Source organism: Xenia sp. Carnegie-2017, unplaced genomic scaffold (assembly GCF_021976095.1).
Source record: "Xenia sp. Carnegie-2017 unplaced genomic scaffold, XeniaSp_v1 HiC_scaffold_19, whole genome shotgun sequence".
NCBI lineage: Eukaryota > Metazoa > Cnidaria > Anthozoa > Malacalcyonacea > Xeniidae > Xenia > Xenia sp. Carnegie-2017.
In genome coordinates, this window is record NW_025813481.1 from 2122404 (window position 1) to 2136481 (window position 14078).

At 34.4% G+C, this 14078-nt stretch overlaps 1 protein-coding gene across 1 annotated transcript in view; it reads left to right on the plus strand.

The window, feature by feature from the left end:
• The window catches only part of LOC124438730, a 65880-nt gene extending 56110 nt beyond the window's left edge, over positions 1 to 9770 (plus strand). The window contains exons 11-12 of the mRNA XM_046988929.1: positions 8465 to 8499; positions 9019 to 9770. Coding sequence (XP_046844885.1) covers positions 8465 to 8499; positions 9019 to 9770 — 787 coding nt within the window. The remainder of the gene's footprint in view (positions 1 to 8464; positions 8500 to 9018) is intronic.
• Positions 9771 to 14078: the final 4308 nt, after the last annotated feature.

Sequence of the window (14078 nt, forward strand, 5' to 3'; positions counted from 1 at the left end):
TAGGGATTAATGATGGTTATCTTAATGCAAAAAAGAGTGTGAAAGAAGGATACCTTTGTGAAGGTTTGCTATATATATGTGTTTAAAAACATACAACATTCTTAATAAATCAAAGCGTTCTCAACTTTCACTGTGTTGCAACTAAAATAATTTTTTGCTATTGCGCTTGCACACGACGATAATAAAATTGCTGTTTTCCAAATTGATTGTACAAACTATGTGCTTGTCTACAATAACCTTAAAAGTATAATGATAGCTATATATAAAAATACTTTCATTTGTTTCCACGTATTACATCATTATTCATTTGACGACCAATATCTTGACCGATGGATATTTTCCTCGTAATCAATACAGAAACAAACATGTTATTGTTGAAGAGAAAACCAATCAAAAATACTTTTTATAATGAAAAATTGTAATTCGTGGTTCTGTAATTTACATATTTTCTTATATTTATAGTCGGTGTGGTATTATGATGCCACCAAATATTAAAAGAAGCCCATACATTAACATTGTTCATAGTTCATGATAAAGAGCCCATTAAATTGTTTTGTTGTGTTATAAATAAAACAATTACCTCGATAATTATCGTCTAGAGATTTTATGTTTTTATGCACCAACTATAGATATATCTTTAAGGCTTTTTCAGAGTCGAATTTTATTGACTAAAATACTGTCACACGTTTGGTGTCTTTTCAATTGAAAGAACGTTACGAGTCTAAAGGTGAAGGAGCGGAATATTACCCCGACTATGAAAGTAAGTTATACTATCAAATTTATGTATAAGGCACTTATAAATTGTATCTTCCATACGTAGTAATATACTTTCTAACATTTAACATATACTCCTTGATTATGCTTTTCCTTGTAATCTCATCATCTCAGGATATTTTACGTCTTCATGCGCCCAATATTTTTAAGCATTTTCGACTCAAAATCCCTTCATGAGATTGTTTGCGTAAGATAATAATATTATCCATAATAACTATAAAAATAGCTTAAGAAGCTTTTGTGCAGACTGGACTATTTTCCAAATTTATAGTTTACAAAGTGTAGGTGTTGAACAACACAAAATAAGTCAGTTTTAAGTTAATGTCGTCATCAAAAAAGAGCTTTTGACAATTCAGATGAACCTTCGGCATACAAGTTTCAGGCACCGTGGAGGCTCGATAATTGGGGGGGGGCTCATATTCATTTATTTATGTTTTAATCCTTAGAATACAATGGATTTCAAAAGATCTTAAGCCTACATATCATGAATATATGAATATTAGCCCCCTCCTCCAATTATCGATCCTCTGCGGTGCCTGTTTATTATATGTTCCTTGTCATTTTGAGTAAAAACGCGACAAATTGTTGGATATGAATAGATCAAAATATTGTAGCGTTCTGATTACAAATTGTATTACAATGCGAAATAATACTGGTCAATTTCGGCAAATCTCAGCAGAAACAGATCTGTCCGCCATTTTTTCTTCTCCGTTCCGTCGTTCAGTGGTTTTATTTGTTTGAATTTTGTTTCCTGAAATAAATTTAGAGGAGTTTGTAAAAATGCATTCTGGTGGCCCCCGTATGCCTTCTGGTAGTGGTGTCTCCCCTCAAATCATTCGTGGGGTATTTCCCCCCTGCTGTACCCCAGCAACAACGCCAATGGTTTGGTGTTTCATAGATATACATAAGATCGATACATAGGCGTAGGAACAGATTTAAATTTGGGAGTGGGGTTAAAGTCGACAAGTATAGTATATACCCCATCCTTATTTTTTGAAGCTTTAGGGAGTCTAGTGCAAACATTGAAAATGGAGAAAGTCATGAAACCTTTATAATTTAGTTGTACTTCATTACAATACACAAAGTCCAAGTATAGTTCAAAAATCAATACATTGCACAAAACGAACGAATTAAAGTAATAGTCCTAAGCGATTGGTCGTACTAGTTGCAAGCTACGAATTCTAGTTCAATGTCAGACTAAGATGTTTTTACTTTCTGAAGAGTTAAAATTGGACCTTTGTTGTATGCATTAAATGGGTACAAAGAGGTTTATGAGCTTTACTACACATACAAGGACGTACGTTTTCATGATGTCGCTTATCGTGCTAATTCAAGTGATATCCATAATTCGCATTTGATCTTAGCATAAATTTTGTTCGTTTGCGGTCTTTACTAAATCTGACAGTATTGATATTGTTATCATGGAATATTTTATGAATATTTTTATGCAGTGCGGTAATTGAAATTAAATGAAGATATGATCTTCGCACTTTGCTGGACAATTTAAGCAATCGTCTCAGGACCTGAAAAAATCAGGTGACTCAACGGGATTCGAACCCACGACCTCTGCGGTGCCGGTGCAGTGCTCTGACCAAGTGAGCTATGAAGTCACACAGTGGTGAGCAGGTCAATATTGTTGGGCTGATGTTTTCTCGTGAAAGGAATGTCGTATGAATATTTTTATGCAGTGCGGTAATTGAAATTAATTTGAGACGATTGCTTAAATTGTCCAGCAAAGTGCGAAGATCATATCTTCATTTAATTTCATTTAATTGTTATCATTCTTAAGTGAATTTCTACTTCGTTCTTGAACTTTCTGTAGTCTGTGTGATGGGTACATAACATAAAACCCCTATATGCACCTATCACAAATTCAATATTTGCCTAAGATCAAACTTTATTTGTCAAACCTGAGCTCCAGTTCATATCAAATACTGCTATCCGCGTGCAACACTGCATACTTTTTTTTAAAAAAGGCATCGATCTCTGCAGTTCTGACAGCAAAACCTGGTGTCGCTCAAAGATTTTATGTAGATTAAAGTGAGTCACTTCAGCCATTAGTCAAATTGAGGGCAAGATTGAACTACACAATATACCAATACAGCCTTTCGCTCTTCTCTTTAAATTGGTTCTAGTAACTGCATTCAGATGTCGAGTCATATAGGTATTTGCTGCCCCATCATGTGCTTGTTTATAACTGTTCAAATCAGGGGAAGGTTACCGCGAAAAAGGATGCATACAGTATTTTATCAAAAGTTCTCAAAAACGTTTTCATTTCGAAGTATTTTGGCATTGTCTGGTTTATCTATAAAAATAATAAGACGGTAAAATTGCCAGAACGCTCATTTTATACACGTTGCGTGCAATACACAACAGAATTTAAATTTTCAACTTTTCGAGTTGAGTAAATGGTTTGAACCCGGGAGCATCGTTATATGTTTGCAAATGATGATCGTCCAGGTTAATAAAGTCCTGAGAAGGACTGTTTTTGATGTTGTTGACTGACGTTTCGACAACCTTAGCGGTAGTCATCTTCAGAGTCAAATGAGGAGTAAACGTCAGGTTAGCCGTATTTGTTGTCTGGTTCTTACGTCATTGTATTGTGTGTACAGGAAATGTGTATTGTCATTGTGGATTAATGTGAAGTGAAATATTTTATTTTTAGTTGTGATGTGTGATTTAGGTGTGACGTTTTTAGTTGTAGTGTGTGGGTGTCAATTGTGTATTGTCATTGTGAATTAGTTTGAAGTGTAATGTTTTAGTTGATCGTTTGTTTGTATTGTGAATAAGTCGTTTGTAAGGTGCCGGTAATTGCTGTGATCTGTTCAGGGGTTTGTTCCAAGTTGGTATACCAACTTTCTAATGTAAGCCGTTGTCTATAGTCAGTACTGTAAGTGATGCATTTTGCCGAGTCCCAGTCAATGTTGTGCTTTGTGATTCGGTGATGTTCGGCAATGTGATTAGTTTTGTCTTGTTTCTTAGTAGCTCGTTTGTGCTCAGTAAGTCTTATGTTTAAGTTCCTGCCAGTTTCCCCGATATAGGAGGCGTGGCAGTCGGAGCAGTTTATTTTGTAAACTGCACCTTGTCGTTCGTTGGGTTGTTCTTTGTCCTTTATGTTCGTTAGTACTTGTCGTAATGTTGTGATTGGTTTATGTGCGACACGTATGTTGTATGGTCGTAAGATACGCGAGATAGTCTCAGACGTACCTTTGATGTAAGGTATCGTTGCTGTTGTCAGTGAGTTGTTTGTTTCGTTGGGTTCGTTGGGTTTGTAAGTGTTGCGTTTGATAAAGTCAGTTATAGTTGTTTTGTCAAAACACGTTTGAGATAGTTGTTTTCGTTTTGTAGAGCGTCCGGTGAATCACATATGATTTGTGCACGTCTTGTTAATGTTCTGATTGTGGTGGCTTTGTGAGATGTAGGGTTGTAAGATGATTGGTCTAGTAGTCGGTCAGTATGTGTTGGCTTGCGATAAACTGTTGTTCCTAGTTTTTGATTGTCATGTTTTACCAAACAGTCGAGAAAAGGAAGAGTTCCGTTTTCTTCGACATCTTTGGTAAATTGTATGCAATGGACGCATAGAAATAGATTTTGTTTTCGCTTACATTCGTTAAAATTGTAAACGAATATTGAAATTTCAGTGCATTGAAAAACCTTAGTTAGAAAAATGTTTGGTCGTGTTGAGTACAACCAGCACGACCTTTAGCTACGCCACTGATAGCCAAGTATTCACGCAATAAAATTGAAAAAAGCGGGGTTCACGAGTGGGGGCAACAAAAATCGTTTTCCAAGACACTTTTTAATGCACAGAATACGGACTAGTACTTCCCACTGTTATTTTGAAATTTCTACTTGGTCAAAATAATCTTTTTTATTGCAAAACAGTTGCAAGAGCGAGTAAGAAAGCATAGAGAAAATGAATGATCAATTATCTTCTATAAGAGCTCACCATGGACTCGTATTGGCAACAGTTTTCGTATAATGGATCATATGCTGAAATACGGCGAAAAATGCGATTAAGAGAAAGTAAATTCCAGTTGAATTTACTTTCTCTTAATGGTTTAGAAAATGAAATATTTATCTTTTCTGTTACGCTGTTTGGACCAAATTTATGGTGATGCATGTGATGAATAACCGACTGTTTTTTGTGTTTCCTCTAATGTACTTGTTTATGTCTCACACCAAAGGCATTTTGGAAAGCATTCGTGTGTAAAATTAAAACTAAGCCCTTTCAAAACTCCTCCAATCTTTTCAAATTGAGAAAATTTATGTAGGTGTGAGGACTTGCAAAACAAGTCATTCTTGTTGTTTTGATGCTTTTAGTCAGACGGTAGTAAAAACAGTGAAGAAGTCAATAGAGTTGGATTACCTGAAGACCGGAGAATTTTTTGTAAGTTTTGCTGACTTAGTTGTATTGTACTCTCATCAATAGTCAATATTAAAAACCGAAACGCTTTAAAACGTAAGGTTGAATTTTGCGGATTTTTTCATTCATTAGAAAATTCATTGTGTCAGAAGTTAAATTTGATCACATAAAGCTTTATTTATATGTCTATTTTCCGAGAACAAATCTTCAGATTATATTTTGAACAGGACAATTCTTTGCAACTCACCGGAATCAAATTAAAAATTATTTAGGCAATAACAATTCAAACTAAAACCATTTCATAATCATTGGTGTATTTTTTGTACAGTTTTCATTCTTTAATCAAGATGCCAATTTTCGATTTTTAAAATACAAAGAAATAACATAGGTTTTTACTTTGTTAACGTGTATTCATGACAAAAGTGGTATGATATACGTGGCAGGAAGAGTACACGCAAGCAAATTTTCTTATGAAAAAGAATATGCTTGGAAATGACTTCAATACTTAGAGTTATGGGCTGATAAGTTTATTTCATAAAGGTGAAGCACCTTATTGATGAGAATTAGAAGAATCAACCTTTTGAGATAGTTTATCATTAACCAATTATCTATACTGCAGTACTGCAATCTCGAATAGATTAAATGCAACTTTTATCAAATGTATATGTTTTGAAGCTTTCAAAGATTCAATCATGCGCATTTCCCGTATACTATCTAACTAAGGCCAACGGCTTATAACAATTTGATTCTTAGTGCGTCTTGTGATTCTCTTTTGACACAGATTCATCGCGCTGCAGACCTGAACTTTGGGGTTTATAATAAGTTTGTCATGTAAGTTGCAATTTACAATGCATTGTGACGTGTGGGTACCTCTCTATTTGGAAACTACACACGAATTAAGATTGGACTGCACCGAGGGCTTTGTACTACGAGCATTTTAAAATTTTTTGATCCTGATCAACCTCATATACTTCTATATTAAAAAAATTGGCGCCTTTATTTTGTTTGTTTTTCTTTCCTAGAAAAATCATCATTTACTACAAATTCATCAATAAAACGCTGAGGTTTTTTCAAAGCACGTTTCGGTATTGACGCATCTTTGTTTATGCATGCGCAATTTTGCTAAAATATGTATTTGACACGAGTTAGAGCAAATGTCCCAATTTATATACAGTATATTAATCTACGACTATGTGCAACTATATGCGAGACAGGTATTCGACATAGTTTAATGGTTCTGATCTGACGAGAACAAAAATGTTTGTAAATGTAGATCGTCCAGGTTGGTATAATCTTGAGAATGACTGTTTTTGTTGTTGTTGACTCAAAAACAACAAAAACAGTCCTTTTCAGGACGATACCAACCTGGACGATCTACATTTACAAACATGTAACTAAGTTTGAAAATTTGTAATCCAGGCATTTAATACATAAAAGATAAAAGTTTCTCCGGATTTTAAGTGATTTTTATTGAGCTTTCGACTCGTTGCTTCGAGCCTTCATCAGAATGAGGATATGAGGACATGTAACTATACTCCCGGGCTCAAACCATTTACTTTATTGAGAACAGAAATGGTGAAGAAATCAATATTTGTGATACCATTAACTCAAAGATCGTCACATTGATTGTAAATTTTCCAGACTTTGTTGTATTGTTTTCTTCTTCGCGTGTTTCAACACCTGTGTATAAAAATACTAGGAAAAAAGATACTTAAAAGAAATCAGACGGAAAGTTTTTAATGCAAAATATTATATTCAATTTCAAGTTGTCGCATCTTGCATTGTCTTCATATGATAAATAATGTATTGTAGCTATAAGAAGTTTACAGAATTAGAAGAATTAAGTATTGTCTTGATGCGTGACTTTCGTGACTGTGGGAGTGGGGGTTTGGCAACGTGCAATTACCGACAAACACGTGGTTGGTATATATATATCTTGATGAATACTTTGCATGACGTTACAAAAGTAAGTCGTTCCAGACTTTTACTGCGACTGACAAGCTCCATAAAAAGGAGCATTTTGCTTACTTTAAATAGCCTTAAAAATGGAGTGATTCGAGAAACTTAAAAACTTTTACTAATACTGTGGAAATCACTCCTAAATTCAATGTTGCTGAAATGGGCACTTGAATGAATTAATTAAGTTACGAAACTTATCGGGGGGAAATGCTAAAACAGTCATTATCGAGAGTTGATTTACCTTCAATTTGCAAAATTGCCCTATCTTTAACCTATTGGTATATAACACCCTACACACACTATACATACATGTTACTCAGATCTCTCATTTGCTTGCTCTAAACTTCCATAGATGAATTTCCTCTATTGTAATTTTGAAACTAAAGAGTGGACTAAACAAAGCTCATTATTTTGCCTTATATAGTTAAACAGCTTAACTTTGATGTTTGTCGCAAAAAAATGAGTACAATAAAGAAAAGTTTGCTGTTCACATGAAGAACATTGGAGAACTTGGATAAATTTTTGCGTGATTACTAGAAGAGATCTAGCTTTCACAGTTCCAGCAGTTATGAGGATCTTGGAAGAAGGGAATTGTTCTATGAATAATGGCGATTATGAAACGGCTATTGAACATTACAATAATTGTGTAAAAGTTACAGACGAGAACAGCATCAAAATGATGGCATTATTTGGTCTTGGTAATGCTTACACACTCTCTGATAAAGGGGAGGAAGCAATAAACTGCTTTAATGATTGCTTGAGTCTTTCTTCTGAACTGGAAATTAAATATTTTCAACATCAAATATACCTCGGGTTGGGGAGTATCCATTGTACCAGTAAGAGATTGGAGGATGGTATAAAGAAAGATGAAATGGATTGTCTCTGTCATGTTGCATTGGGAGGTTTGAATAAATTACTTGAAAATTATGACAAATCCCTGTAGCATTATAGAAAAGGATTCTCTTTTATTGATTGTGAACACCAAGAAGTAGAAATGCAACCTCAACAACGGAAAGAAAATCAACAAGGAAATCAACAAGAACAAAACAAACGACGTGATCGACCGCGACGACCAAGAAAAGTTGGTGGTATTAACGTTGGTAAAGATTTCTTGAAGAACTTGAAGAACTTGTCAATTGTTACTTCAGCTGGAATTGTCAGTGGAATGTTGGCTATTTTATGGGAATTAGCAGAAATGTTTGATAAACTTGAGCAATATAGGGAAACAGCAGAAATTTATGAAATGTATCTGGAGATTGTCAAGGAAGATGAAGATATAGAAAAACAAGAGAACGCTATGGAATATCTGGTACAAATATACGATAAAGAAGGACGTGATTTATTAAAGTATTCAATGACAACGAGATTACAAGAATTTCGTGAAAGAAAAAAGAACCAAGGTACAAAGTGCACATGAATTCAACTTAATTAAGAGACAAATTTGCTAATTAACAAATACTATAAATTTAAGGTTGAAGATTGAAAATATCTACTTTGAAATTCACGTAATACTTGTTCGCCGTGTTCAATGTTTAGCATGAACTCAATGTGGAGTACCCAATGTTTTTTTAACGTTTATGCAAAGTAGCTAATACTTTTTCGTTTAGCTACAAAAACTAGTCTTAGTTTTCGTTTCCTATTTTGCAAAACAATACCCTCATGATATGAGTAAAAGACCTGGGTGAGATTTCCCGTATAAGAGCTTTTTAGAGCCATTCTTATCAGAACTCATTGCTTAAATAAATGGTCGTAATATGTTTATTTGTTGTTTTTGTAAGTTTTCTTTCACAGATTGTATCTGCTATCTGAATCGTTGGTGCAATAGAGAAACTCTACCACTGCTATTTATTTATTATTTGACTATTCAGCTACAATATATTACTCTCTCTATAAATGGACTACTTTTACTTCTATTTCAGAATTGAAGCTGCATGAATGGAAATACAATGATAAATCGACAAAACATAAGGAATTGTTTTTAAAATTAATTGAGTATGGGAAAGACCCTAATGTTGAGGCTAAACATGTGGACGATGTACGTGTAATTTTCTCAAAAGAGTTTTTACTTGGTAAAGGAAGTGATGGAACCCGTGTTTATCTTGGACTGGGAAAGGATGGTTACGGTAAAGCAGTGAAACGAATTCTTCGTGATAATACTTATTTGGCACAGCAAGAGGAAAAAATTTTTAATGAAATCAATGCTAAGAAGTCGGATTATATGCTAAATTATTACTGCTCGAGAGAAGATACAATAACAGAATATGTCCATTTAATTCTCGATCTATGTGAAGAATCTTTGGAAGATTTTGTTCTATCCGAATCAAATAGTTTAGATTATCTTCAAAAATTACTTCCCGACATTTTGAAGCAAATATTGAAAGGCTTAGTTGATCTTCACAGCGATCCACGTCCCATTCTTCATCGAGATTTGAAACTTTCCGATGTACTCCGAGACAGACAAGGCAAATTTTTGATAGCCGATTTTGGTATTAGTCGAATTGTGAAGAATGACTCTCAGACATATGTAGGTGATGCTAATAGGGGAACTCAGTATTGGATTGCCTCTGAATCTTATGTTGAGGATAAAAAATTATTTGATAAAGCGCGTTACAAAACAAAGTCTGATGTAATGGTAGGTATTGGGTTGTTACTATTTGCAAATTGTGCGTAAATTTAGTTTTTACATTTTACGTACTCTGTTATGTTTAATTTATTTGAGAATGCAGGAATGGTGGCTTACTTTGTTGCAACAAAAGGAAAACATCCTTTTGGTACTAAAATGTGCATACTTCAAAATTTGTTGGAAGGAAAACCTGTTGGCTTGAAGAAAATCAGTAATGTCGAACTAAATGATCTTCTTTCATGGATGCTACAACATAAACCCGAACTCAGGCCATCTGCAAAGGAAGCGTTAAAACACCCTTATTTACTATCTGATGAAGAAAAATTTGACTTGCTGTGTAAAGTTGGGAATCAACCGGAGATAAAGATACCGCATTTAGATCATCCTCTCAGCTCAGATGTCCATGAGCAGTTAAATGGTCTCAACAATTGGATGAACCGTCTCATTCATGAATTCGATGATCATTTCAACAAGAAACTCTACGACTCTACATGGTTAGGATGCTTAAGATTCATACAAGACGTTGATCAGCATTGGCATGATGAGCATCGTACAAAACTGTCACCATATATCAAGGAAGGCAACTATAAAGAGTATTTTGTACGGGTTTTACCAGAGCTTCCTCTTCTGGTGCACAGAATCATGAGGTTAAATGAATGGATCTTAAGACCTGACATGGAAAAATGTGTTCCTAGTAAGTTACAGCCATAGAAATAATTCTTCAGTTTTAACGATATTGCTAAATTATATGCATTTTCCCTTGGTAACGACGGAACATAAAAGGGTTTTTTACTTGTTTGCAAAAGCAATTTTTTCTCGGGAATCGTAAAAATACTCTCTTTCCTTATAAATTCTTTGCATTGTTGTCCGGAGCTTTTTTAACGCTTCTGTTTCTCCGGTTCAAAAAATGCAATTTATTTTAAGAGGATTTTTGGTCATAACTTTTTAACATTCAGATACTAAATTTCATATTGTATGTTAATGTGAAAACGAAGTGTATTTTATCCATTGCAGAATTGCTCAATCTAGTATAGCAGATCTAGCGTTTGTCAAAATGAATTATAGATGCTCAATTTTAAATTCAAAATATATTCAAACCAAAACTATTGAATTTGAATTTCAAAAAAATTAAACTTTATCAATGGACTTGCCTCTATGTACTTGGAAATGGAAATATATCCAAGCATGAGCTGCAGCTTCTTTTTTTTTTTGACGTACCCTAGATCTGACACTGGCTTTATTGAGTTAAAGGTTGGTATAGTCATGCAATGAACTAATCGTGGAACGTCGATTATTGCTCGTGAATTGTATGATGACCAACTCATTTCTACCGGAGTAAATGTTATTTCCATATCAAAGAAAAAACATCCGTGTTTTCTCATCCAGAAAAAACACAGCAATGTTATATGTTATGTGATATTGCCAAAACAAATAAAACTGAATTTATCAGTCCTTTTTTATCTTTCCTGATTTGTACTTCTCCTTTAAGTTCAAGAATTGTTGCGTCAACCATGGAAATGTTTTGATAAATCAATAATACATCAAAAAAAGTTTAAAAAGATGGAGGAGTATGGACGCAAACATCCAGAAAAAGTTACACTAATCAGTGGACTGCGTGTAATTTTCATGAAGGAGTTCTTGCTTGGCAAGGGAAGTGATGGAACCCGTGTTTACCTTGCCCTGGGAAATAATGGTTATGGAAAAGCAGTAAAGCGTATTCCCAAAGATTGCGGCAAAGAATTTGCAAATCGAGAAAAAGAAATTTTGAATGAGTTGAATGCAAAGCGTTCAAACTATGTTGTGAATTTTTGGGATTTAAAAGACAACCTTCACGAAGAGTATTTGTACATGATATTTGATTTGTGTGAAGAACCGTTAGAGAGTTATGTGAAATCTTCTTCTTTGCAAGATCTTCAAAAAGTCGTTCCTACAATTCTTATGCAGATTTTAAAAGGTTTAGCTGATCTTCACAGTGGTCCGTGTCCTATTCTTCATCGGGATTTAAGACCAACAAATGTTCTCCGTGATGTACAAGGAAATTTTTTAATCGCTGACTTTGGTATAAGTCTTATGTTATCTGATGAAACTTCGACACATCAAAGCATACAAAGAGGAGCTAAAAATTGGATAGCTCCATAGTCGTATAACGCATCAGATGATACAATTAATAAAGTTCGTTACAAAAAAGAGTCTGACATTATGGTAAGTTCTTGAAGTAGAACTAGAGGTCCAACTGCAGCTCAATGTTTTATTTGCATTTAATTAAATATTGGTATTTGGTAGTGATAATGATTTTACCTCAATTTTTTTCTTTACCTCGTTTGTATCGTCATATAGTGTCAACCTATAAATTTAAATAGAAATAAATTAATTTTTGTTAATCGTGTTACAGTTACAAATGTATGTTCCTTATTTAGATTGCTTTCAATTCATATATATAACTACAATTCTATTTGGAGAACATTTTTTAGATTTTTTAAGCTGCACATTTGTTGTTGAGTTCTGCAAATCGCAAATAAATTTAATCTCTAAGGTTTTAGTATCCACCACTGACTGCTTATGACAATTTTTTATTGAAAATAGAATGCAGGAATGGTGGCTTATTATGTTGCAACAAAGGGAAAACATCCTTTTGGACAAGAACGGCATAGACTGGACAACATTTTGAAAGGAGACCCAGTTGGATTGGACGAAATCAAGGATGCCACGTTCAAAGACCTTTTATTGTGGATGCTACAGTTAATACCTGAAGACAGGCCATCTGCCAACGAAGCGTTAAAACACCCTTATCTACAATCAGAAGAAGAGAAATTTAACATGCTGTGTGATATGGGGAACCAACTGGAGGTGAAACATTCACAAGGTCAAATATCTCCCACTTCAGACGATCATACGCAGTTGTATGGTTCCACAGAATGGATAAAGCGTATCGATGATGAAGTCGTCAAAGATTTGATCAACTTTGAAGTAAACGACAGTTTAAGAACTCTAAAGTACGAGTCTACATGGGCAGGATGCTTAAGATTTATACGAAATGTTGACCAACATTGGCAAAGTAAACCTCGTCAGCATCTATCACATTGTGTGAAGCAAGGCAATTATAAGGAGTATTTCCAGCAAGTTTTTCCGGAGCTTCCTCTTCTGGTGCACAGAATCATAAGGTATATCAAAAGGAAATCCACTCCAGGTCTGGAAGAACAAATTGCTAGTAAGTTAACGATTAAAATGTTTCTTTTTCGTCAATGATGTAGCTAATCAATCTCTAAAATCTCTGAGTGTAAAAAATGCAACCTAGTCAGTCAGTTATTCCGTTTATACAGTCGAAGTGTAAATTTTCTGCGTTTGATTTGTCGCGATATGTTTGTTCATTAGTGCATCAAAGATTGTCATGAACAAGATAACCATTTTAAGAATTTATCTCCAGCATCCCCTTTGACGGTATGAATTGGTTAAAACGCAAATATATTTTAAACATATACTAATATTGATATGGAGATAAACAAGGAGTGAGTGTTTGCAGTGACGGCGAAGCAACATTATGAAGTGCGAGGCTAAGTCTTTAATTCTACTATGGCGTCTTAAAAAACACCTCTAAACAACGACTTCAGCTCAGCCTTAATATATATTTTGCAAAAAGTGGGCTTCAGCTCTCCCAGCCCGCCAGGCTGTTAACGTTAGTGCAAAGCTTATGATTAATTGTAAGGATTTTTACAGTTAGACAAAGTATGACCCTCACACTCCAAAAAGTGTTTATCTTTTTGATAAAGTTTTGAATGTTCCAGTATCAGCAATGTACATGGCAATGAATAATGAATATTTCCTAAGAAATTTGTCGCCACAGGGGCAATACATTTTAGTAAATAGGGTCCCACTTCGGGAATTTGGCCCCCCTTAACTTTAACATCCATTTCAAAAATGGTGCAATTTTTTTCAAAACCAAGATCACAGGCGATCTAACATAATACAAGTTATGTAGATCTATACATTTAGTCACATAATATCAAACTAATCAAAATAACTAACGCACTTTAGTGATGACGTTATGTGAATATTCACACGTCCAATAAAGTGTGAGTAAAAAGCAAATCAAAGACTTGAATGACTTATACATTTCACACACACATTTGCAAATGCATCCCCGCTGTGTAAAACCCTGTCCTCACTTATGCGTTTTCTGTTAAAAATTCATACTTTTTGATGCTATTTGGCCGTCCGTCCACACTAAAACGCTCAAAAAAAACACGCTGCCAAATGAAAACGTATAGATTTGAAAACGCTCTCAAAAATGTGTACAGTCAAAAAAAGGAGCCTTTTGAGAACGATGACGTCAATGACTACTTTTTCTGGCATTTTTAA